Source organism: Taudactylus pleione, unplaced genomic scaffold (genome assembly GCF_031769625.1).
Source record: "Taudactylus pleione unplaced genomic scaffold, aTauple2 ptg000433l, whole genome shotgun sequence".
In the NCBI taxonomy this organism is placed as follows: domain Eukaryota; kingdom Metazoa; phylum Chordata; class Amphibia; order Anura; family Myobatrachidae; genus Taudactylus; species Taudactylus pleione.
The window spans coordinates 2577114-2602536 of NW_028284835.1; the positions used below are offsets into that span (position 1 = coordinate 2577114).

The following is a 25423-nucleotide window of genomic DNA, read 5'->3' on the forward strand; positions in this document are numbered from 1 at the left end:
TCTGGCGGCGACGTGCGCGCTCCCGCGGGGCTGAGCTCCCGGTGAATGATTTCTCCCAGCACCCCCCGCGCCGGCCGCTCTCCTCCTCCTGGGCTCCCGGACTGGACATGGCGTTCACGTTCGCGGCCTTCTGCTACATGCTGGCCCTGCTGCTCACCGCGGCACTCATCTTCTTCGCCATCTGGCACGTAAGTACTAGTAGCCGGGCGGGTGCGGAGACTGGAGAGCCCATCTCCCCCCCTCCCCTCACCCCCCGGGCTGCCCGCTGTCTCCTCGGTGCCCGGCAGCCTCAGCACGGCATGCTGGGTCTTGTAGTTCCACAACACTTTCCAGTCTTCTTCCACCATGTGAAGCTGGGACAGCATAAGCCCCGCCCCATCCGGGGGCACTCAAATTCGGGTCTGTCCCGCAGAGATGGGGACAGTGGGGGGGTGGTGGTGACAGACCCTGTGCTTCTGAAAGAGCCTCGGGCATAGGGTAAGGTGTATACACATAATACCCATTGTCCTTTACTGATAGTATATAGATCATTATATGCTGTGGTTGTACCATGGATGGCAGGGTGGCACGCTGGGTGGCACACATATGCAATGTATAACTGCTGTACACAGATGGCGTCTCTCCTTCCTGCGAGAGTGACATCTGCAGGTATCGGAAAAGAAACACGCGATGGCGGCATCCATCTCAGTCCTGGCATCGAATGGAAAAAGCCTTTTCATCGGATCGGCAACGTTGATGGCTGCTAACCATTGGCTTCCGATGGCGCCCTACACCTGCCTGCCCTGGAGCAGCGCCGCATCGGAAAACGCAGGGAAGGGAATCGTGATAAATCCATGTACTGGAAATAGTATACATAGGATCCGTATAATGCCACTACCGTGTGCGTCCGCTTTCTGCGCAGTGTTATGGAGCATACACACGGTCAGATTTGTCAGACTTGTCAGATGAACGATTTTACCAAAGTTTTGAACGATTGAACGATTTTTGACTGCATTAAAATGAATGGAATCGTCCAAGTCTGACTGCAAACACATCAGATGTCAGATATCGTTATCTGACAAACGGGAACGCGCATTGTAGATCGTCCATCGTTCAGGCATGTCAGATTTTCCTTCAGATATGAACGACTGAACGATTTTTAAATCGTTATCGTTCATATCTGAAGGAAAAATCTGACCGTGTGTATGCACCATAAGATTGTATCATGGAATGCAGAATATGGGGGGGGGGAATTCAGTTAGCCACATGTTTTTACCCCCCAGGTTTAGTTCCCATCTATTAAATTATATCTCGTGGCAGGCTCGTGTCTAATGCGCAGCATGGCGTTTTAGGTTAAATGCGTGGAGCTATGCCATTACTGCCTTCATGAAGTCTGCGGTGACTCTGAAGTTGCACCGAACACCGATTTCTGTTCTCACCCTCCTGAGGTGCAAACCGATATCCGCAGTAAGTGCACCCTTCAGGGTTTACCGCGGTCAGTAATTAAATAGCTCCGGGGCTCTTGAACCGGGAACGAAAAGGCCACGGTAAGTCCCGTGGCTAATTGAATTTGCCCCTATAATGTAACGAACCCTTATATGAAAACTTAGTATTCGCTATCTGCTCATATATGTGATCGTTATAACTGCGTTTTTTTACACGTTTGCCAGTTCCACAATGTCGGCTGTCATCTTTGGGGGTGTCATGTTGGTGCGTCTTAAATTGTCCTTTTCCTAAATGCTGTAATAAGTGACCAAATTGCTTATCACTGCTATTAACCAAAAATCTGCACATATATGGCACTAAGGGCGCATACATACTGGACAATGTGTGTATTCGCCGATATTGGACGCGATGGGCCAGGGTGCCGGCATCGGTGAGTGCATACACACTTGCCGATGTCGGCAACGACAGGGGGGGGAGGGATGGACTGCATGGAATTTATAACGATATCCCCAGGTTGGGCTGCATGTACAGACGACTGGGGATCTCCTTAACGACCCGCTGGAGCGCGCAATGTTCGTCGGTGAGTGCATACACACTGGACGATATGAACGATATATTGTTCAAAAATATCGTCCAGTGTCTACGCGGCTTTACAGTAGCCCAAGGCTTGCAGATTTTTGTTAGCAGTGACACAGGGCTGGGTACAAAAATCTGCGTGATGGGGGCCAGACGATGTTCCGTTAATGGTGTTTCTGTGCCGGTGCAGCGGTATATTGCGTCACTCAGCCCTACGTGTATTGACCGCAAAGTGCGGGACTGAGTTTGAAAGAAATACTGTGTATCCATGGTGATGGCTTCATGCACCTGTCTTCTGTAAAGTATCCACCAAAATCGCAATCAATGTATACTGACGTGTTCTCACTGTGTTTCTGCCAGGTCACATGTTTAATAAAATGTTAGTATCCATTTTAACTACAATTTAGGCAGTTTTGTATTTCTAACTATTTAAGAAAAAGCTTCAGAGTTTTTTTTTTTTTTGTTATAATTGTGCTTTATAGAGTATTTTGTGTTGCTCATCGGTAAGAAATCCCGGTTGCTGCACTTTTGGTTTCCTGATGTGAGAAAATTAAAATTCGGCAAATATGAAACGAGTGAAAACTTTTTATAACCACTGTATGTGGTCAGTGCGACCTACCTCCCTAGTGACCCTGCTCCTTTCCCCACCAATCTGTATTTGTGGGGGGTGGTCTGGCGCGGAGGAGATAGAACTCTGCCAGTTTTTTTTTTTTTTTTAGTATGTAAATTGAAAAATAATCAGTGGAGTCTCCCTTGCAGGGGTATTCAACATGCAGCCCTCCAGCTGTTATGGAACTACACATTCCAGCCTGCCCTGCCACAGATTTAGCATGCCCTAATAGCAACACTTGTGCAGGGCATGCTGGGATGTGCAGTTCCACAATAGCTGTAGTGCCACCGAATAACCCTGCTCTTTTGGAAACAGTAATGGTACTCAAAGGGAGTATATTATACATTACAAGCCGGTACCAATCTAGCCATAAACTGATTATATGAGGTCTCTTGTAGTTGAGATAGAGGGGGTTTATTTTGGCACTTGTAGACAGATTGGGTTGAATGTATACCCTCTGTACATGAGAATGGGGGCTTGTACAACTCATTGCCTGGGTTGGGGTCCTGTTGCCTGGCAGCCACACACAACAGTATCTTCTTAAAACAAACTATTGCTTTAAAATAATAATAATACAATAGTTGGTGACTATTAGCTTTAGAATTTATGTATTTAATTCTCATTGCTTTTGATTTCTGTCCTGGATCTAATTGAGCAGCGATCACTCCAGTTGTTACGACACACGATGATTGTAGTCCAGGGTCCATTGTGTGGTTACATCAAGGAAAAGTCCGATTTATTGTGAGTCCACGCCCAGATGCTAGTGATAGTGTACATAGGCTGCAGAGTATTGTACCTGTACTTTCCAAGGCCATGGTGCTTTTAGTCTGTGTTCACTTTTGTGTGTCTTCTGCTATTAAAGAGGTCTGATACCCGCACAGTGTTACCGCAGTCGGCGTGCACACACTGGTACCGTGCTGCTTGTTTACAACCTTTCTCCCTAGTGGGCATATTGCTGCACCCAGTGGGGCTGGTGGAAAATGGGCGTAAATGACTCCTGTGAAAGTGCATGGAAAACTAGCCTATGCACACACACACACACACACACACACACACACACACACACACACACACACACACACACACACACACACACACACACACACACACACCTTGTTTACTTCACAACTGCCCTGTAGCAGGTGCAAAAGAGACCCCTCCTCACAGGTACATGTGAGCCGGCTCCCTGGTCTGCATGAGCTGCCGCTGTGTGACCGAGCGTGAGTCTGCCTATACACAGTAATGCACGCTTGTTCCTGAGCGTGTGCAGGGAGTAAATATACGGGAGATAAGCTGGCGTGCCACTCACTCTCTCCGTCAGCCCCAGTGAGCCTGACAGGGCCTTGATCAATTTACTCTCGATAGACAAGTCTCCACCTAACAATTACAGTTCCGGAGAGAGAACTTTTAGGTCGTATTCTTTAAATGCAGCTTTTATAAACAGCGGCAGGAAGCTGCCAACACTGGATTCCTAATCTCTACTGTAACACTTCTCTAGATGATACTCACAATTTCATGTGTGCTTTAATTATTTTCTTTGCTTTCAGATAATTGCATTTGATGAATTGAAAACAGACTACAAAAATCCTATAGACCAGTGTAACACTCTCAACCCGGTAAGTTTTACATGGGATCATTAATGCTCATTTGCCAGAGTACTCTCCTTAGGTCTTGTCTGTGTATGTTGCGGTCATTGGCACCTGCATCGTAGTTTCCATGGATGGGGCAGTTCGGTTACCTAGAGGTGCTTACACACCAGACGACTCGCAGAAGATGCGATGTAGTCAGCGATTTCCCTTGAACTCCCCGATATCTTGCAGAAACCGTCCAATCTGACCAACCACCTGATTCTTGTTAACGAGATTGGCAGATCTTGCCTGCTGTAGGCAGGATCTGAAGACGTGATGTACGACCCGCGGGGAAAATATCGTCTGGAGCAGGCCTGGCCAACCTCTGGCTCGCCAGCTGTTGTGAATCTACAAGTCCCAGCATGCCTTGCCAGAGTTTTAGCATTCCCTAATCGCAGCTGGAGAGCCACTGGTTGGCCAGGCCTGGTCTAGAGTGTTACGCACCTTTTAGAGTAACTCTCCTACCAGCATCTGTTACTGATGCCAAAAATATATGTATATATGGGGCATTATCATCCACACGGTTAGGTTTCCATTTGATGTAGGGGAGATCCAACTATTGTGTTCCACTGAAGCAGTCGCCTATGTAATCCGCTAGGAGGACAGCTGCCTGTAAAGTGGGACAGTGCCTTTCAGTGACTGCATCTGTGTCTGCTTCCTGCCTGTAAGATGAGATGTGTGGTACTTTATCTCCTGTGCTATCACCAGCTGTCACACTAACGTTCTTTCAATCTGCTTTTTACTTTGTCGCAAACAAAAGACATTTGAAAAGCTGAAAAAGCTTAAAAGAGTGAAAATTGCACTCAAGGTGTGTACATTCAGTTTACTGTTCAATTGCTACATTTATTTTTAGGAGCATCAGTTTGTATGACCCCCTGTCCCCCCCTCCATCTCCCCCTCCCCCTATCCCTATTCTCTGGAATGCCCGTTCCATCTCCATCCACGGAATTTTCGCAAAATCGGTTTCACCTCTCATATGAAAGAACTTTTATTTTTGCTTGTTGACTTATAGCGAGTGACTGTTTAATGCCTTCTGGGGTAATTTGTGTCCACTGTACCTGATTAGTGTTTCATTAGTGGTTACAAACTGGCCGAGTTAAACCGACAATGCCAAGTTTCTGCTAAATCCAATCTTAAATGATCTCTAATCCTCACTTGTGGTCGCAGAGGGATCACTGAAACATTAAGATCTAATCATCCTCCTCAACCTTCCCCCCCGTCACCCCTATGCAGCTATTTAATGTTAAAGAACAACATTTGCCGTTTCCATGTAACAGAACTGGCAGAGCCCCATGTGGGCCTGATGCAACTGATATTCGCCCATCTGCGCATGCGTATAATTCGCAATGCGCGTGCGCAAGCCAGGCTATGCGATGGGGATTCGAGCGCTCGTAGCACACAGACTGGCCGCTACTTTGAGTGGCAGATTATGCCGTTTGTGGGTGGTAACAGGGGAAGGTGCTTGTGAACGGGGGAGTGGTGCTGCAAACGCAGGCGTGTCTGACCGTCGAAACGGAGTTTAATGGGCGTCCATAATTAGCAAAGGTGCGTCATTTGACGCGGCAGCAGGTGTAATTTAACTTGAACTACTCGCAGTGCTTGCGGTAGGGTAGCATCTACCACAAGCACTGCGTTCGCTTCCGATGGTTCTCGATGTACCAATGTTAACAGACACTTCCTGGAGATGACGTGCGCTAGTGGGCGTCTCAAGACATGCTAATGGGCGTCTACATACATAAAGTGATCGCTCGCCAAGACATAGTGGGCGCGCTTATGCCTTGCCGTGCGATCGCCTGCCATGCCGTCACTTCGCCGAATTTGCATACGCAGAAAGCGAGCGGCCGCATCCAGCGACCGGGTCTGAATCAGGTCCAACGTTCCAACTGTGCTAGGAGTCCGCAGCGCTGCTCCCTGGTATCCGCAGTCACTGTATTGGGCAGAGCACGAGTTTGTTTCTATCAGAAGCTAAAGCATCAGATTATTAAGAAGGCATTTCACAGTTTTACTTCTCCCAAAAGTCTCTTCATTCTCACACTCGTGGTAAAACAAATGTCTACATTTACTGTGACATCTTTCTATTCACTGCGAGGCTATTAATATGCATGGAAAGTGCGATATTAACACAGGAATGTGCACGGATTAGCTCCTGCCTGGGGTAGGCAGCCTGTATTATTGTACGTGCTCCCGATCCAGCTGCAGATTAAGTGAATAATCGCTCGTAGCCCAGCTGGTTGCAGCAATGGAACATGCGCTGTTATTTCATTATTATTCAGCCCTCTCATAGATGTGCGTGTGGCTGAAACGTTTTCCATCTGTGCGCTCTGAGCTGGCTCTTCCAATCTGCAGCTCGTCTGTAGTTCCCAGCGTTCTGCTGCAGCTGTAGAGAGTGTTTATCCGGTGCCACTGCTACGGATTAGGCGCTATCGGTTAAGGGTGTAACTCGCTGTTCATGTGATTTTTTTTTTTTTCAGTCCCTTTTTTCTATGCAGAATAAATGCTGATAGAGTTGACCTGAAATGAGAGCATTGAGATTCCTTCCTTGGCCGCTGTGTCTTAAACAGAACCTGTGACCTCTCTATGTTTCCCATATCTAATATTACAAAGTGTATCCTATATTTCTATCCAGAGTATGTTTGGTGCCTGTGACCCTCACCCCTGTCAATCTGGCCTCTGTATTGGAGGTAAGGGTACTGACTTTATATTTGGAAATAAAATTGTTTTTTTACATAGTCATACTTTTGTTTCCATATTAAAGGTCGGTAGGGATTGGGGACGGTCAGGTCAGCAAATGGGAGCCTATATAAAATTCCAGTTAAATACATCTATAATGGTCACTGGCGACACGAGGAATTCGGTAGACTGTGCTGCTGATTTCTACATAGAATTTGGTATGATGCTGCAGGGCCTGATTCTGAGTCAGACCCAAGGGCGACTGTGTGCGCGACTTTTGCCAGTCAGACGTCTGCGATTTTATGCTAATACCGCTACAAGCCCAATGACTGATGTACATCCATGTGTATGAGTGTGCAAGGACTGAGACGCCCGCGTTTAACGTCCCCAGGCGATACAATCGTGCTTTCTGTGTCTTCAGGCGCTACCATCCAAACTTGCACCAACCTTATAGTAGGCGCAGATCTTCCATCTGTGTACGTCTCCGTACATCTCCGCGCGTCTGGATAGCCACCTCCCTGGCCCCGCCCAGGAACGCCCAGCACATTTTCAGTACATTTCTGCGTGCGCGCGTCTCAAATCGCAACTTCGACTCTATACGAGCGCAATCAAGGCCCATACGAGGTGCGACTCAGACGCAAAAAAAAAATCGCTCCACTACGTCCAACATCGGCATAGTGTGCGGCTCAGAATCAGGCACTGTGTGTCTACAGGGGACGCTGTACATGCCGGAGACCTTAGATGGGGAGGTCAGGAATATATTCTGAGTGCATGGACACGTGTGTGTAAGTGATCATGTGTGTGTGTGTTCTCTTGCAGCTCGTGCTCCCGGAGTACCTCATCCACGCCTTCTTCTGTGTCATGTTCCTGTGCGCTGCGGAGTGGCTCACGCTCAGTTTGAACATGCCGCTTCTGGCTTACCATATTTGGAGGTAACGTTTCTCTGTCGTCATCCGAAAGCTCTTATTTCGTGTCCATCTTTGTCACCCATTACTACTGGTTCCCCCTCTAATACGCTGTCTGTGTAAGGGTAGCTGCCGCCATTAAACTCATTATCGCTCCCCTAGAGTAATTTTCCCCTTCTGTAATTCGCACCTATTCGCTGTCCAGCGCTGACAGCAATGTGTAATCGCCAAACAATGCAGAAAAAGACGACTCTTAACTATTTAAACCTTAACTTTTATTTGATCCTATCATGATCAGACACAATTCCCTAACATAGATAGTGGTATCCTGGTGAGAGAGGTAATTTTCTCTGAGAATACCACTTAAATCATAAACCTCTATCCTGGTGATACATAATCCTAAAGTATTGCCAGTCTTTTGTAGCGATATTCAAATGTTTGCAAATCTCTCCCGATACCTATATAAAATACTGCAGCACTTACATCAACCGCCAGTTACATATATAATTATTCATACCTTGTAGCCGTTACCATATCTCCTAACGTGATGTGTTATTGCATACATGTATGTCACACAGTGGAGATGTCTCAATAATGTCTATAATGCCTACCAGTTTGCTTATGTCATACACATTATATACACTTATCACACAGTGGTAAGTAACACAGAAAAACAGTTCATGTGCGGCGGCAATATTGGATTGATAGGCAACGGGATTATCTGCGATGGACATGCAGTACATTCATTACGCAGACTTCATTATCATGTGCTGGAGTTTTACAGCCTCACTGAAAAACACTGCACACAACGCCTGGATGCCTCTCTTTGATAAAGATAAGTTCTGAAAAGCGCCTGTATTACACTGAAGTAATGATCTGCTTTTAGTCATTTGCCCGTTGGCAGAGATGATTAATGAGAGTCACCAACCAATGCATGTGTTCAGTAAGATTTCTCTGCGCCTGCTGTCAGCCCCCAGAGGTGGAGCTGATCAGTATAGGTGGCAGTAGGGTAAGTGTGAGGGTGTATTAGTGTGAGTATGATAGGTGTGAGGGTGTATTAGTGTGAGTAGTATAGGTAGGAGTAGGGTAGGTGTATGGGTGTATTAGTGGGAGTAGGGTAGGTGTGAGGGTGTATTAGTGTGGGTAGTATAGGTGGGAGTAGGGTAGGTGTGGAGTGCATTAGTGTGGGTAGTATAGGTGGGAGTAGGGTAGGTGTGTGGGTAGTATAGGTGGGAGTAGGGTAGGTGTGGAGTGCATTAGTGTGGGTAGTATAGGTGGGAGTAGGGTAGGTGTGAGGGTGTATTAGTGTGTAGTATAGGTGGGAGTAGGGTAGGTGTATTAGTGGGAGTAGGGTAGGTGCGAGGGTGTATTAGTGTGGGTAGTATAGGTGGGAGTAGGGTAGGTGTGGGGTGCATTAGTGTGGGTAGTATAGGTGGGAGTAGGGTAGGTGTGGAGTGTATTAGTGTGTAGTATAGGTGGGAGTAGGGTAGGTGTGAGGGTGTATTAGTGTGAGTAGTATAGGTGGGAGTAGGGTAGGTGTGGGGTGCATTAGTGTGGGTAGTATAGGTGGGAGTAGGGTAAGTGTGAGGGTGTATTAGTGGGAGCAGGGTAGGTGTGAGGGTGTATTAGTGGGAGTAGGGTAGGTGGGAGTAGGGTAGGTGTGTGGGTGTATTAGTGTGGGTAGTATAGGTGGGAGTAGGGTAGGTGTGAGGGTGTATTAGTGTGTAGTATAGGTGGGAGTAGGGTAGGTGTGAGGGTGTATTAGTGTGAGTAGTATAGGTGGGAGTAGGGTAGGTGTGAGGGTGTATTAGTGTGAGTAGTATAGGTCATGCTTCGTTTTATTAAAACTTGCAACAAGTATAATAATAATAAATACATAAAATGTAAATAAATAATTACATAAAATCAAAAACTTAATAAAAAAGGCAAAAAAAAAACCCATAATATTACTTCATATTATACTTTTCCTAACCTAATACAAACACTTATCTACCCTACTACCTATATACAATCCACCACCTGCAAGGGAAAACTAAGCAAGGATTTAGAAACCACCTCAAGTAAAAGGAAACTATCTAAATCATACATCAAACCCTAAACTATATTACCCATCACCAACACCTACAGGCAGATGTATGCAAACCTTTCCATAAATAAAACAAAATACTTCAAAAAAACATCTACAAGGGAGTGAAAAAAGAGAAAAGAAAACCCAAAGCTGGATTTCAGAGAGACTGTTTGCCACCCACTCAAGGGGGTTTCAACTGGCCCCACCGACGAGACCAGCCGACAGCATCCAACCCCTCCCTATCCAGATCCATCATCCTTCTCACCTCTTGAAGAATCAAACCCACCACATTCCTATAGGGGAGGACCTTTTTCCTTATGGACACCTGACACCGTGCGCTCCACGTGTGAAATCTAACTGCTAAACTAACTAAATAAATCGTGACTAAATTAAATCCACCGTATCTTCTGACTACCCCATAAACCCACTCAGGGTAACTAAGCCCCGAAAGGCACGGAATACCAATGGCTTTTGACACCTCCTCATAAACCTTTACATTAAAGGGACACTCAAGCAGAAAGTGGTCCATCGTCTCCACCACCCCTGGACACTCCTCCCGTGGGCAACCACGATCATTGACACACTTCCACCTGAGATTCTCCCCAACATAAAGTCTTCCGTGAAAAGAGAGCCAAGCAATGTCTCTAAACTTCTGCGGTATCCTCTGTGAATTTAACAGCTAACCCGGCCGAAGCGACATCACTCGGACAGTCCCTCAGGGACAGCTGGTCATGGAAGTGAGTCTGCAAAATTCTTCTCTCCAACTCCCTTCTAGAGAAGTTTTTGACTTCACTCACCACCATGCCAAAACGCCTCATCACCTTCAAACTCTGGATGACGTAGATCGGGAGGTAACCACACCGAATCCGAAAGCTTTTCACCTGGCCACCCTCTAGCCACAACCTGAGGAAGGGGAACATCCAGAATCTAAATCCCTCTACCCACCGAGGGGGAGCATCTAAAATCAAACTCCCAAGACTAAATTTTAAAAAGGCTGTTACAAAAAAGACAACGGGGTTTACCATATTTAAACCTCCGTCTTTCCTCGGTCTGTAGGTGATGTTTCTCCTGACAATATTGACCCCGTTTCCCCACAACAGAAGGAAAAACAAGGAATTCAATCTGGATCACATAGATTGAGGCAAAAAACACACATAACTGACATATAAAAAAATCTGAATCAAGTAAGTCTTACACAAGTCAACCCTTTCCCTCAGAGATAATTTCCATCTCTTCCAGCTCTCTACCTTCTTGGTAGCATCTTCCAGCTTCTTATCCCAGTTTAGGGAGGCATAGTCACCATGGTCAAATGTTATGCCTAGAATTTTAATCTGCTGACTGGCCCGAGGGAAGCTGTCCGGAAGGCAAAATTCATCACCCTCCTCCCCATCCAGAAAACTTCACACTTTTCACGGTTTACCCTGGAGCACGAGGCTTCAAAGTATTCACAGATAAGATGTTCCACATCACGGGCCTCTATCCGTGAGGAGAGAACCACCGTGACATCATCTGCGTAGGCCACCACCTTTAGCGGAAACTCTGAGCTCAGCTGCACCCCACCCACAGTTCGTGCTCTACCCTTCTGACAAAGGGGTCAATCCCAAAAAGATATAGGAGGGGGCTCAGGGGGCATCCCTGACGAACACCAGAGCCTACCCCAAAAGTGGGACCCACCCAACCATTTACAAGTGGGAAGCTCTCGGCCTGACGATAAATAGCCTGCAGCCAATTCACCACCCGCTCTGGAAGACCATACCTTTTCAGTAGGGCCCAAAGGTACTCATGGTTTACCCGATCACAAGCCTTAGATTGATCCAATGCCAGTAAATACTTTCCACACTTCTCAGCCCTGCACTGCTCAATGACCTCCCGGACACCTAGGACAGCACTAAAGGTGCTACGACCCTTCACCGTACAGTGCTGAGAGGGGGAAAGCAACAGCTCAGAAAATTCCGATAGCCTATTGAACAGTACCTTTGCCAAAATCTTCCTGTCTGTATTAAGAAGGGCTATGGGGCGCCAGTTCTCAATACGGGACGGATCCTTTCCTTTAGACAGTAGTATAAGGGCAGATAACCTCATGGAAGGAGGGAGGACTCCCTCATCCAGGCTCTCATTAAATACTTCCACAAGGCGAGGAATTAAGAGGTCTGAAAAGGTCTTTTAGAATTCAGATGTTAAACCATCCGGTCCTGGAGATTTTTTGGAGTTTAACCCCTCTATCGCTATCTTAACTTCCTCTGCCGTTATATCACTCTCCAAAGATTCAGAAGAAACAACCTGAGAACCCAAACCTGGTGTCGTCCTCAGAAATTCCTCCATCCTCTCCCTGATGAGTGAATGCTCAGATAAAAGATCTGAATAATAGGACTCAATCACTTCCAGAATGCCCTTCTTATCAATATGAAGAACACCCTGTCCATCCTTCAGTCCCCTGATCTCTTTGGCATCAACTGACCTCCTACAGCTCTGGTAGGGATCTGGCGAGTGGTATGTTCCATAATCCCTCTCCAGAACTAAGGATGCCAGTCGGTTGTACTGAAACTCCTTCATCCGAGCCTTCACCCGGGAGATTTCCCCACTATCTCCCTCCTCAGAGATCAAGAGATCCAATTTCTTTCTCAGGCTATGGTAGATGTTACGTCTTAACAAGTTTTTTTTAGCAATAGACCCACGGAAAAACTTCCGGATTCTCTTTTTAATCACCTCCCACCACTCAGATCTATTCCAACCCGCCTCCAAAAGTGTCTCCTGAGATTGAAAGAAGACCCTAAAGGACTGTCTAACGCTCTCTTGTTCCAGAAGCTCTGAGTTCAATCGCCACAGGCCCCACCCTTTCTGAGGGGTTTCTGAGGCATTCAAAGTCACTGAGCGAAAAGCGTGGTCGGAAAACTCCACTATCCTCACCCCTAAAGATGAGGTCTTTGAAGATTCCTTAACAAAAAACGTATCTATTCTAGATCTATGACTACCACTAAAAAAGGTGAAACCTGTGAGGTCTGGGAAATGCCGAATATGCACATCTACCAGACCCGCCTGTCTAATCATGCTAACTAAAAAATTGGAGTCATAGCCCAGAGTTTTCTTTGAACCTCCCCTATCTTTTGGCCTAATTATTGTATTAAAATCAACTTGCTGGGCCTTAAAAAGAAAAGGTTTTATCTCCATGAAGAGACATTTCCTATCCCACTGTGACTGAGTACCATAAATATTAATTAACCTAAGGTCCTGTCCCTTCATGTTGATATCCAAAATCATAAATCTATCTGCTTGCAACTCTATAACCTTGTACACAGTTACCATGTCAGTAAAAAGCACTGCCACCCCACCGTATGGCTCGGCTGCAAGAGACCAGTAAGAAGGACCCCTCCTCCACTCATGCTTCGCTTTGTGGAGGAGATCCAATTTACTAATCCTAGTCTCCTGCAAAAACAAAAAATCAACCTCAACCATGTTGAAAAAAATCAAAGGCCATTATACGAGCACGTTCAGAAACTTCGGAAGCCACATTAATCGTGGCACATCGTATGGGTTGGGGATCCATGATGTATAGATTATTAAATGCAAGACCTTGCTTACTTTTACCTTGCACAATTCCCAGCACCAAATCCACCACAAAACTACAAGCTAACCCTACTCGGGCCAGCCTTCTCTTCCATAGCGACAACTGTCACTACCCCTTCTTCCCTCACTCCCTGACAATCTACAGGGACCTTCTTCCCCGTACGAGAAGGCCCAGGATCAGGAGGTTTGGGTACAAACTTGATAACCTGGTGCTCAGTACCAGGTACCTGTACCTGACTCGGCCCTACACAGGAGCCTTGGGACACACCTTGAGCCACCCTATCCTCTTCCATACCCTGGGTCTCTATCACCATCACTTCCTCCACCACACTCCCTAAACTGCACATATTTTCCTATTCCAGCTGAGTTCCAGCAGGGTCACACTCTAATCCCTCCCCATCACCTTCCTCCTGATCTGATCTCTTTCTCCTCCTTTTATTCCTTTCCTCCCCCCCTCCAATTTTATTAACTTTCTTTGTCACTGTCCTTGCTTCTTATCCTTCCCTGTTACCAAAATCAATTCACCCCCACTCCTCATTACTTCCTCCTCATCAGAGGAAAATACATCAAATTTGTTGCTTAGCACAACTTCACCTTTCCTCTTTTTCTTATTTCCTCTCCTTACCTCCTGAAAAGGTGCCTCCTCTACCTGTTTCCCTTGCACCTGCTTTACATGTTCATCTACACCTAGTGGTTCTTTTTGTCTTACCACCTCCTCCTCCCTTCTTGGTTCTTACCTAAGCTCCTGCCCACTATTATGGCTGGCCCGAGGACACCTGCTATACGGGTGGCCTTCTTCCCCGCATAAATTACATTTGACCACCCCACATTCTCTTGATACATGGCCAATCGTATTACACAATGAACATTTTATCACGTTACATTCGCTGCTCAGATGCCTGAAATCCCAGCACTTAAAGCAGGTTCTTGGTTGACCCTGGTAGAAGCATTGTACTCGATCCCTACCAATGTACGCAGCAGACGGTACATGGATGAATTCTCTGTCAGAATGACGCAGTTTTACCAGGGCCTTCCAAGCTCCCCCCCCCCCATATCCCCATCGTATATCCACATTTGCTTAGGTCAGACTGTATCTGGACAACCAGTACGCAATATCTTGTACAGGAATGGACTCATTCCTCACTAGAATATGCACCTTCACTTTATCATGCTTTGTAACCAAATTTACTCTGTACATATCATATGGTTTTGACATTTTACATGCCTGCCATTTTGTCCAGAACACTTGTAGTCCCTGGTAGGATAAAAAACTCAAATCAAATTCTGCAGATTTGACTGGGTGTATGCAAGCATATAAATCTGAGGGTTTAAACCCCAGACCAAAGATCATTTTTAAGAAAGTCTCTCTTGTAGGAACTTCCCCCTCTCCTGCCCACCGGATTAAATTTCTCTTTTTTTTTTCCAACCTGGCCTGCTGCACCCGGCATTTGTGGACCAGCATTATTCACATTCATATTGAAAGCATTAGATCTTGTCACCATTTTAGCATACGATATACTTCCAGGAACAGTCTGTTTGTCCGATACGTTTGTTACCACACTCCCCCCACCCTCTCTCCTTCTTACATCATCACAAATTATTTTAGCTGCCTCTGCAGCCCTGGCTGGTACAAGCATTTTATCTCCATAAACAGTTTCTATTACTTTAATCTGCTCCTTCGGCAGCCCAGTCTTTTCTAATGCAGGCATTCCTTGTGCAAATTGTCTTTCCTTTATGCGCCCTCCTAAACAACTACCACGCGGAAACCTCCTTGTACCTATAACCTTCTCGCCCTGCACGTCTCCGGGTACAATCCCCAGAGCCTCCCCAGTAACAGGTAATTCACCTGCCACTGCAGATTCACCTGGAGATCCCCCCTCAGTGCTACTTTTCTATAAAGCTTCCTCAAGCCTTAATTCCGCCATAACAACCTCCATTTGAGCCTGGACACCGCGCCCTCTGTGTTCCTGGCTCCGCCATCTGCCATCACTACAGGTGGAAATAGTTCATGTCAGGCTCAGCCGTCACCGGCCACTTCTTACCTGCCTTACCCCCAGCACCCGGCACACTGTTACTCACCTGCAGGACAGCCGGCTCACCGAAAGCGACCTTTTCCACAACATCCTCCACCTCAGGCTCGCAAGACATCTCCACTGTGTCCCCTGCCACGGACTTCTCCTGGGAATCAGCAATCACAGCACCAGAACCACCACCACCTCTGTCATAACTTTATCCTCCATATTTACTGCATCTTCAGCTGTATTAGACTCAGCTACTGCTGCTGCCTCCAGCTGCATACACTCTGCCTGGTCATCAGCTGTATTACACTCAGCTACTGCTGCTGCCTCCAGCTGCATACTCTCTGCACTCTCTGCCTGGTCATCAGCTGTATTACACTCAGCTACTGCTGCTGCCTCCAGCTGTATACTCTCTGCCTGGACATCAGCTGTATTTGGACTCAGTTACTGCTGCTGCCTCCAGCTGTATACTCTCTGCACTCTCTGCCTGGTCATCAGCTGTATAACACTCAGCTACTGCTGCTGCCCCCAGCTGCATACTCTCTGCCTGGTCATCAGCTGTATTACACTCAGCTACTGCTGCTGCCTCCAGCTGTATACTCTCTGCCTGGTCATCAGCTGTATAACACTCAGCTACTGCTGCTGCCCCCAGCTGCATACTCTCTGCCTGGTCATCAGCTGTATTACACTCAGCTACTGCTGCTGCCTCCAGCTGCATACTCTCTGCCTGGACATCAGCTGTATTACACTCAGCTACTGCTGCTGCCTCCAGCTGCATACTCTCTGCCTGGTCATCAGCTGTATTACACTCAGCTACTGCTGTTGCCTCCAGCTGTATACTCTCTGCCTGGTCATCAGCTGTATTACACTCAGCTACTGCTGCTGCCTCCAGCTGCATACTCTCTGCCTGGACATCAGCTGTATTACACTCAGCTACTGCTGCTGCCTCCAGCTGTATACTCTCTGCCTGGACATCAGCTGTATAACACTCAGCTACTGCTGCTGCCTCCAGCTGCATACTCTCTGCCTGGTCATCAGCTGTATTACACTCAGCTACTGCTGCTGCCTCCAGCTGCATACTCTCTGCCTGGTCATCAGCTGTATTACACTCAGCTACTGCTGCTGCCTCCAGCTGTATACTCTCTGCACTCTCTGCCTGGACATCAGCTGTATTTGGACTCAGTTACTGCTGCTGCCTCCAGCTGTATACTCTCTGCCTGGTCATCAGCTGTATTACACTCAGCTACTGCTGCTGCCTCCAGCTGCATACTCTCTGCCTGGTCATCAGCTGTATTAGACTCTGTTACTGCTGCTGCCTCCAGCTGCATACTCTCTGCCTGGTCATCAGCTGTATTACACTCAGCTACTGCTGCTGCCTCCAGCTGCATACTCTCTGCCTGGTCATCAGCTGTATTACACTCAGCTACTGCTGCTGCCTCCAGCTGCATACTCTCTGCCTGGTCATCAGCTGTATTACACTCAGCTACTGCTGCTGCCTCCAGCTGCATACTCTCTGCCTGGTCATCAGCTGTATTAGACTCCGTTACTGCTGCTGCCTCCAGCTGCATACTCTCTGCCTGGTCATCAGCTGTATTAGACTCCGTTACTGCTGCTGCCTCCAGCTGCATACTCTCTGCCTGGTCATCAGCTGTATTAGACTCCGTTACTGCTGCTGCCTCCAGCTGCATACTTCTGCCTGGACATCAGCTGGTAGGTTTGTTTCAGTTGCAGAAACAGGCTGTGGGGTGCTGCTGCTGCAATCACCAGGTACACTGATAACACCTGTCTCCATGGGTGTCGGCCTTGATTGGACCTTTGCATGATCTGGTAACCCTTTCACTGCTGCTTGCATCTGCTTTTCCTTTTTTTCCAAGTGCTTTTCTTGCAATTTATTTTTAACCCTTCCCAGAGTTACAGAAAGGGTTTCAATTCTTTTAACACTGGTTTCTCCCATTTATAGCAGGTATTTCTTTTTTTCTTCTTATCATTAATTCTGGTCTGTATACGCTTTGCCTCTCTTTGTAATTCCTCAATAGAGAAGCTATCAAATGATTCCTCCTCCTCCTCATCTTCCTCTTCATCCCAGTATCACCAGGGGATCCAGGAACATTCTCCAAGGCATCAAGGGGCCTCACCCCCCCACATACTTCACTACCCCCTGGGCAGACAGTAGCTGCTGTCACTCCACCCTGTGTTACATCACACAGGGGAGCACCCAGGGAGAGTTTGTGGGAATCCGACTGTGGCTCCAGTTTCTTCACTGGGGCCACACCGACAGGGTAGGTAGCTTCCAGCACTGCTCGACCCTTTGTTCCATCACATAGGGGAGCACCCTCAGATATAGGGGGAACAAGCTGTGGTTCCAACTGCACAGAAGCCGGGCTGATGATATTGCCTCCACTGTCACTCATGCTGCTTCCTGATGATCCGGACTGGCCTGCCGCACTAGTTATCCGGACACCACGAGTCTTTGCTTTGGCTTTTGCTTTAGAGCCCGAGCCACGGGCTGAACGTCGGGAGCACTCTCCCCCAGGAGGATCCATCCCCCTGGGGAAGCCAGCAGGGAGTCTCCCTGCAGACACGGGACACACCTGCAGCAGCTAGAGCTCTCCTCCACACAACCTCCTCACAGCTCAGACAGCACACACTGCAGAGTCTCCACCCCCAGGATAGGTGGGAGTAGGGAAGGTGTGAGGGTGTATTAGTGTGAGTAGTATAGGTGGGAGTAGGGTAGGTATGAGGGTGTATTAGTGTGAGTAGTATAGCTGGGAGTAGGGTAGGTATGAGGGTGTATTAGTGTGAGTAGTATAGCTGGGAGTATGGTAGGTGTGAGGGTGTATTAGTGTGAGTAGTATAGGTGGGAGTAGGGTAGGTGTGAGGGTGTATTAGTGTGAGTAGTATAGGTGGGAGTAGGGTAGGTGTGAGGGTGTATTAGTGTGAGTAGTATAGGTGGGAGTAGGGTAGGTATGAGGGTGTATTAATGTGGGTAGTATAGGTGGGAGTAGGGTTGAGGTGAGGGTGTATTAGTGTGGGTAGTATAGGTGGGAGTAGGGAAGGTGTGAGGGTGCATTAGTGTGAGTAGTATAGGTGGGAGTAGGGTAGGTTTTCCCCGACGCCGGGCGCCGCGAGCGGACAGCCGCGGAGGCGGGAGGGTTAGGATTAGGGCACCAGGGGGGACTTAGGGTTAGGCACCCCCCCGGGAGGGTTAGGGCTAGGCTAGGGGGAGGGAGGGGTTAGGGTTAGGCACCCCCTTGGGGGACTTAGGTTTAGGCAGCGGGGAAGGGGGGGGTTAGTGTTAGGCACTTGGGGGGGGGGATTAGGGTTAGGCACTTGGGGGGGGGGGGGGAGGTTAGGGTTAGGCACCCCTAAGGAGGGATAGGGTGAAGGGGTTAGGTAAGTCAACACTTACCTATCGACTATCGGGGTTTCCAGCGCTGTCGGGCTTCTGCTGCCGGGAACTCTGCTTTCGTCGGCCAGGCGCTGCCGGGAATCGAACCGCCGGCCATGCGGCCGGTGGTATTTCATACCGATTCCGTTCTTAGACCTTTTTGTCAGATGTTACTTTGGTATACTGAAGTAAAATTGCAAGCATTTCATAAGTGTCAGAGGCTTTAATTGACAATTACATTAAGTTTATGCAGAGAGTCAATATTTGCAGTGTTGACCCTTCTTTTTCAAGACCTCTGCAATTCGCGGTGGCATGCTGTCACTCAACTTCTGGGCCACATTGTGATTGATGGCCGCCCATTCTTGCCTAATCAATGCTTGGAGTTTGTCAGAATTTGTGGGTTTTTGTTTGTCCATCTGTCTATAGAGGATTGACCACAAGTTCTCAATGGGATTAAGGTCTGGGGAGTTTCCTGGCCATGGACCCAAAATTTCAATGTTTTGTTCCCGGAGCCACTTAGTTATCACTTTTGCATTATGGCAAGGTGCTCCATCATGCTGGAAAAGGCATTGTTCATCACCAAACTGTTCTTGGATGGTTGGGAGAAGTTGCTCTTGGAGGATGTTTTGGTACCATTCTTTATTCATGGCTGTGTTCTTAGGCAAAATTGTTAGTGAGCCAACTCCCTTGACTGAGAAGCAACCCCACACATGAATGGTCTCAGGATGCTTTACTGTTGGCATGACACAGGACTAATGTTAACGCTCACCCTTCCTTCTCCGGACAAGTGTTTTTCCGGATGCCCCAAACAATCTGAAACGGGATTCATCAGAGAAAATAACTTTACCCCAGTCCTCAGCAGTCCAATCCCTGTACCTTTTTTGCAGAATATCAGTCTGTCCCTGATGTCTTTCCTGGAGAGAAGTGGCTTCTTTGCTGCTCTTCTTGACACCAGGCCATCCTCCAAAAGTCTTCGTCTCACTGGGTGTGAAGATGCACTCACACCTGCCTGCGGCTGCAATTCCTGAGCAAGCTCTACACTGGTGGTGCCCCGATCCCACAGCTGAATCAACTTCAGGAGACAGTCCTGGAGCTTGCTGTATGTTCTTGGGCGCCCTGAAGCCTTCTTCACAACTATTGAACCTCTCTTCTTGAAGTTCTTGATCTGATAAATGGCTGATTTAGGTGCAATCTTACTAGCAGCAATCTCCTTGCCTGGAAGCCCTTTTTGTGCAAAGCAATAATGACTGCACATGTTTCCTTGCAGGTTACCATGGATAACATAGAACAATGATTTCAAGCTCCACCCTCCTCTTAAAGCTTCTAGTCTGTTATTCTAACTCATTCAGCATGACAGAGTGATCTCCAGCCTTGTACACACTCTCACTTGTGTTAACGAGAGAATCGCGGACATGATGTCAGCTGGTCCTTTTGTGGCAGGGCTGAAATGCAGTGGAAATTTTGTTTTTGGGATTAAGTTCATTGTCATGGCAAAGAGGGACTTTCAATTAACTGCAATTCATCTGATCACTCTTCATGACATTCTGGAGTATATGCAAATTGCCATCATAAAAACTGAAGCAGCAGAATTTCTGAAAACCAATACTTGGGTCATTCTCAAAACTTTTGCCCATGGCAGTAGGTGGCAGTGGAATAAGTGTGGGTAGTACAGTATATACAGTTTTAACCAGTACTGGTGTGTGGGTAAATAGTCATAGGCAGCACTGAACAAAGGTCTGTAATTGCTATAATTCGTTATACACTTATTAAAAAGTAATCTTGTTTATTTTGGGTGCTTTTTCAATAAAATAAGAATTATTTGACTGTTTTAATTGTGCTGCTAACTTCTGGTGTTAGTAATATGGCTCCCTCCCCTGGGACTCCCCTCCAGTTACTTTCTTAGTCAGTTTCTGTGTCATCACTCAACTCCTGGCTGCCCGTGCTGGGACTTCATGTTGGCGATGATATCATTATTGGGAGTGTAGATGACTGACCACTGGCTAAGAAATGGCATCGGTAGAGATTCTGCTGTAGTATGCTAGGGAATGTCCCCAGTGTCTGATTCACGAGGGATCCAAGCAGACATAAAGGAAGTCGTGTGCTACATTAATTATGCCGTCACCAAAAGGAAGAAAAGCCATGACAAAATATAACATGTGAAATAGAGCATATAGGTATATATCTGGTACTCAACATGTGGCCCTACAGCCTCTGTGGAACTACAAGTCGGATTTGGACTTCCACCGTAACTGGTTTCCCGCACGTTGAATACCCCTGATATAGAGAGTCTTCTAGACTCGGTTCTATATAGTTGACGTGGATTACCAATCAGAAAATTGTTGTACCAGTCAGGTGTAAATGAGAATATATTAAAATTTCGAATCCTAGTGGTAGGTACATGTGATAGTCACTATAGAGAGCCAAAGGTTAATATAGAGGGCTCCCTAGCGAGGTTTGCAATAATGTACAACAAGGTAACTTAATCACCTAGCACTTGGTGCGAGATGATTTCCCTCTATAGGCACAGGGGGGAGGGTCTCAAGATCCGGATAGCGGTCCTCATTGTGCGCATACGTGCACTGACGAACCCGATGCCAGGAGCTGCTTCTCCATTCACAGTCCCAGGCGAGAGGGTCATACGCCCGAGGCGCAGAACGTCTCGCCAATCAGCTTCTTAAAGAAAAACCTAGCTGTGAAGATGTAACGGGGTAATTTTAGTTCTGGATGAGACTCCAGATGTTATACTGACAAAGGTAACCTTGGGTTAACGTATATGGCCCTGGGCTCCCAGTACTGCTTTTATTTTTGAGACCATTCCCCTATTTCATGCATTGTCTCAGGAGTGTGCTTTGATGTCGGATAGCTGAAGGGAGGAGAAGAGGGAACAGGAAGAGTTGGTGAGGAGAAAGTGATGAGTGCACCAGACTTTCCCGCATGTTAGTCATAAAGGATTCTGGGAGAGAGCAACACTGTCAGCATTGGTCTGATGATGTAGGATAGATACTATACATTCTGCTGGGAACATAGAACCAACAATATAAAAGGTTATATGCAAGTATTACATAGGTGGAGAGAAAGATGGTCTCCTATGTCTGCCCACTAGCTGTACTCCGGTCTGTTTGCTGTAGCTGAATCCTGCGTTAACACATGAGGGTCTCTGTGATGGATGGTCTTGTGACATATTTATTAAGGAAAATTTGTGGGACATCCCCCCCTGAAAACACCCGTTTAGTGTTTGAAGTGAGGGGGCAACTTAAAGCAAATACTTAACCAATCAGATACCTTCTCAGAATGTAATGTAGTGATCAGGGCTAAGTGTCTGTGTGACTGGAAACGTGTTATGCACCTGGTGCCGTCTAAGGATTGTCAGAAGGATTTATGTATAACCAACATGACAGGTTCACAAACTGAATGTTAAGCAACTATACATAGATTGTTACTAAAAGAAAGAAAACAATTTGGTTACTTTGTGTGAATGTTTCCATATGACGTCCCATTAATGATGTTTTCTGGTTTCCAGGTATATGAGCAGACCTGTAATGAGCGGACCTGGACTTTATGACCCCACAACCATTATGAACGCAGATATCCTGGCATATTGTCAAAAGGAAGGATGGTGCAAACTAGCTTTTTACCTGCTGTCATTTTTCTACTATCTTTACGGGTACGTGCTGCTCTAGGCCGTGTGTAATATTGCCCCTGCCCCTACAGTAATACTGAATCATTAGAATGCATTGCGGCTCTCGGTTCAGGGTTAGAATCCACATCTCCAATATAGCAGAAAAGCTGCATCCAGCATGTACGTGCTCTTCATAGCAAATTCTCATCATCACCGTTTAGAGTTAAACTCTTACAATGTGCAGGAATAATGGGATTGGCCAATGGGGCATAATCATTTTATTTTCTAACTAGCAGGCCCTCTGCATTGAATGAGGGGTCCCCTTTTTTGTCTACTTACTTAAGACAAGATGGGGGAAATCTGGCATTTAGGTTCTCTCATCGTTCAAATGTGGGTGCTGCCCCAAGTGCAGTTATAGGGGTGACTAGGCATATGTAGTGCCAGGATAATGAGATCAGCAGGCAATAGCTGCTAAGATGTCTCATTAATTTAATGAGGGGACTCACGTTTTTCAAATGTGGATGACCTATAACTATTGGAAGACAGGTTGATGGAGATTATGGAGTCTATTTACTAAGCAGTGTTAGAAGACAGAGTGAAAAGTGATAAGAAAGTGATAAGGTGCCAGCCAATCAGCTCCCAACTGTCATTTTTCAAACACAGCCTGTGAGATGACAGTTGGGAGCTGATTGCCTGGCACCTTATCACTTTCTTATCACTTTTCACTCTGTCTCCTAACACTGCTTCGTAAATAGACCCCTGTACTTTCCACCGATCCCCATCGTCGTTCTTGGACTGCATTATTTTTTATTAATCACACTGATGACCATAAATAGTTGTTATGGGGGATGTATACCCATCCCCAGCAGTCATTTTGGATTTCCTCTTGGAATGAAAGCGCAATGACATCACTGGCGACAGTTTGGGGACAATGAAAATCGTTCTCTCCCGTCCCCTGGGAATCTTGTTCTTTCCTGTTATACTGTAATAGCCCTAATAATGCCAGTAGTGCGGCCTTTTGTATAATCCTGTAACGTCTCGCCTTTCTTTCCTTGTAGCATGATCTTTGTGCTGGTGAGCTCGTAAGGAGATGTCACTGAAGATGCAGGTTCCAGTTAATTGCATGCAAAGTATACACACACCAAGCATTTGATCCTACAAGATACTGCCGCAACAGACAAGGAGGTCCCCAAGGCTCCATGTACTAGAGGGGGAAACGTGGCTTCTCCAATTTTTTTAATGCAGAGACCCGTTTTTGTGTCTGCAGGAAGAATTTTTTGTTTTTCCTCCTCTTTTGTGAAGACTGGGAAACTTTGTGTATATTTATCGTCCTTTCACTCTGCAGCTGTTTCTGCAAAACAAAAATGTTATTTTCTGCTATTTCTTCAGTATATTTACCGTTATATTTTTGCTTTTGCGAAACATCTTGCAGCACCGTTTATATAAACTGCTATAGATCGTACCGGTTTCATTTAAATGCTCAACCCATGAAATCTGTCTTTCGGAGTATATGTTTAGCGCTCTGTAGAATCCCCCTGTTTTTTTTTTATGAGACCACAAGGTTTGATGTGTAATAACAATCCTGGGAAAATATTCTCTCTCTCTCTCTCTGTCCTTTTTGATTCAAAATGAGCCTTTTGCAGATGGACTTGTGAGGCTGCAGTTCTCGATGACGGGGTCTCTGGGGCTGGATAACAAGCCCCCATGCAGGGTAGTTCACACCCATGACAATTAGAACTTACCGGCATTTAATGCTTCCGTACGTCGCTGCTGAGGACCCTTTTTGTAATTTCAGTTATTTTCCAGTGTAGCAAATTCCTAAGGAAGTTTTACCCTTTTGCGTGTGAATATAAGAAAACAAGTGTAATTTATATATAAGCGTATTTATATAACCAACCAATAAGCACTCAGCGCTGACTCCATACCCCGTCTGCTGACATTTCATCACGTTACATCTGTCACACAGGATAAAATTCCATCTGTTCTTCTATTTGAATACATTCTGGTTACTGTTTTGTATAATCTTCTTTATATAGAACACGCTGTGCATGGCTCACATTTCCATGTATTCAATTCCAAGCACCCCAAATGCCTTTATTCTAGATCTGAAGAATACAACAACGCAATATAAAATACCAATAAAAGGCAGGAGATGACATCCTCACCAGACTGCTTCCTATAATGTAGTTTTTCTGTGCTAGATGTGATCTTATGCCGCATTATTATGTTTACGTTAAATCCTATTCTCTGAATCCATTGTGCGGGGGGCACAGTATGATGGGCCTCATTCAGGATTGTACGCTAATATTGCCGCAGCTGAGGATTTATAAAATCATGATAATGGAACAGCCGCCGGGACTTGTACCGAGAAGCCCACAGGAGCCATCGCAGCTGTCCGCAACTCCGGACACATACAGTATTGGTTGCAGATCATGCAAACATCCACTATCTGGGTGAATCTATGGTCACTTGGAATGGGCGCAGCATCTGAGATGCTGTACCGCCGTTTCCTGGGTACGGAATCGCATATGCAGGCTGTGATGCCCACAGATACATTCGAGGCACGCCTGCGTTTTTAACACACTCCCCGTTACCTCTCCCAAACACTCCCTGCCTGTCAATCACAGGAATAAAGAATAAAGCCTCGCCTTTCGTGTCTCCATAAGGACTTCTGACTTCATACAAACCCTTTATGCTGATTCTATTTTATATATACATATACTGCAGAGAACGATTTTTGTAACCAAGCCCTACAGGACAAATCCACCACAGAGAGAGAATAAACTTGAGACAGAAACATTTAACTTTATTAAACCTTAATAGGGAAATCCGTGTGAGGCAGCCGTGCTCTGTGTCTGCCAGTGGGTGCAGAGAAAAGGGTTTAACAAGTATAAAAATATCCCTTTCCGTGTCATTTGGGATGCGCTGCCTCTTCTGGTGGGTATGTTCAGA

General features: G+C 46.5%; 1 protein-coding gene across 1 annotated transcript; it reads left to right on the forward strand.

Annotated features, from left to right (window-relative positions):
- On the forward strand, positions 1 to 25423 carry CNIH1 (cornichon family member 1). Its single transcript, XM_088447523.1, has 5 exons — positions 1 to 188; positions 4159 to 4227; positions 7729 to 7841; positions 22373 to 22516; positions 23530 to 25423. Exons 1-5 carry the CDS (start codon positions 108 to 110, stop codon positions 23555 to 23557), a joined length of 435 nt encoding a protein of 144 aa, XP_088303649.1. The 5' UTR covers positions 1 to 107; the 3' UTR covers positions 23558 to 25423.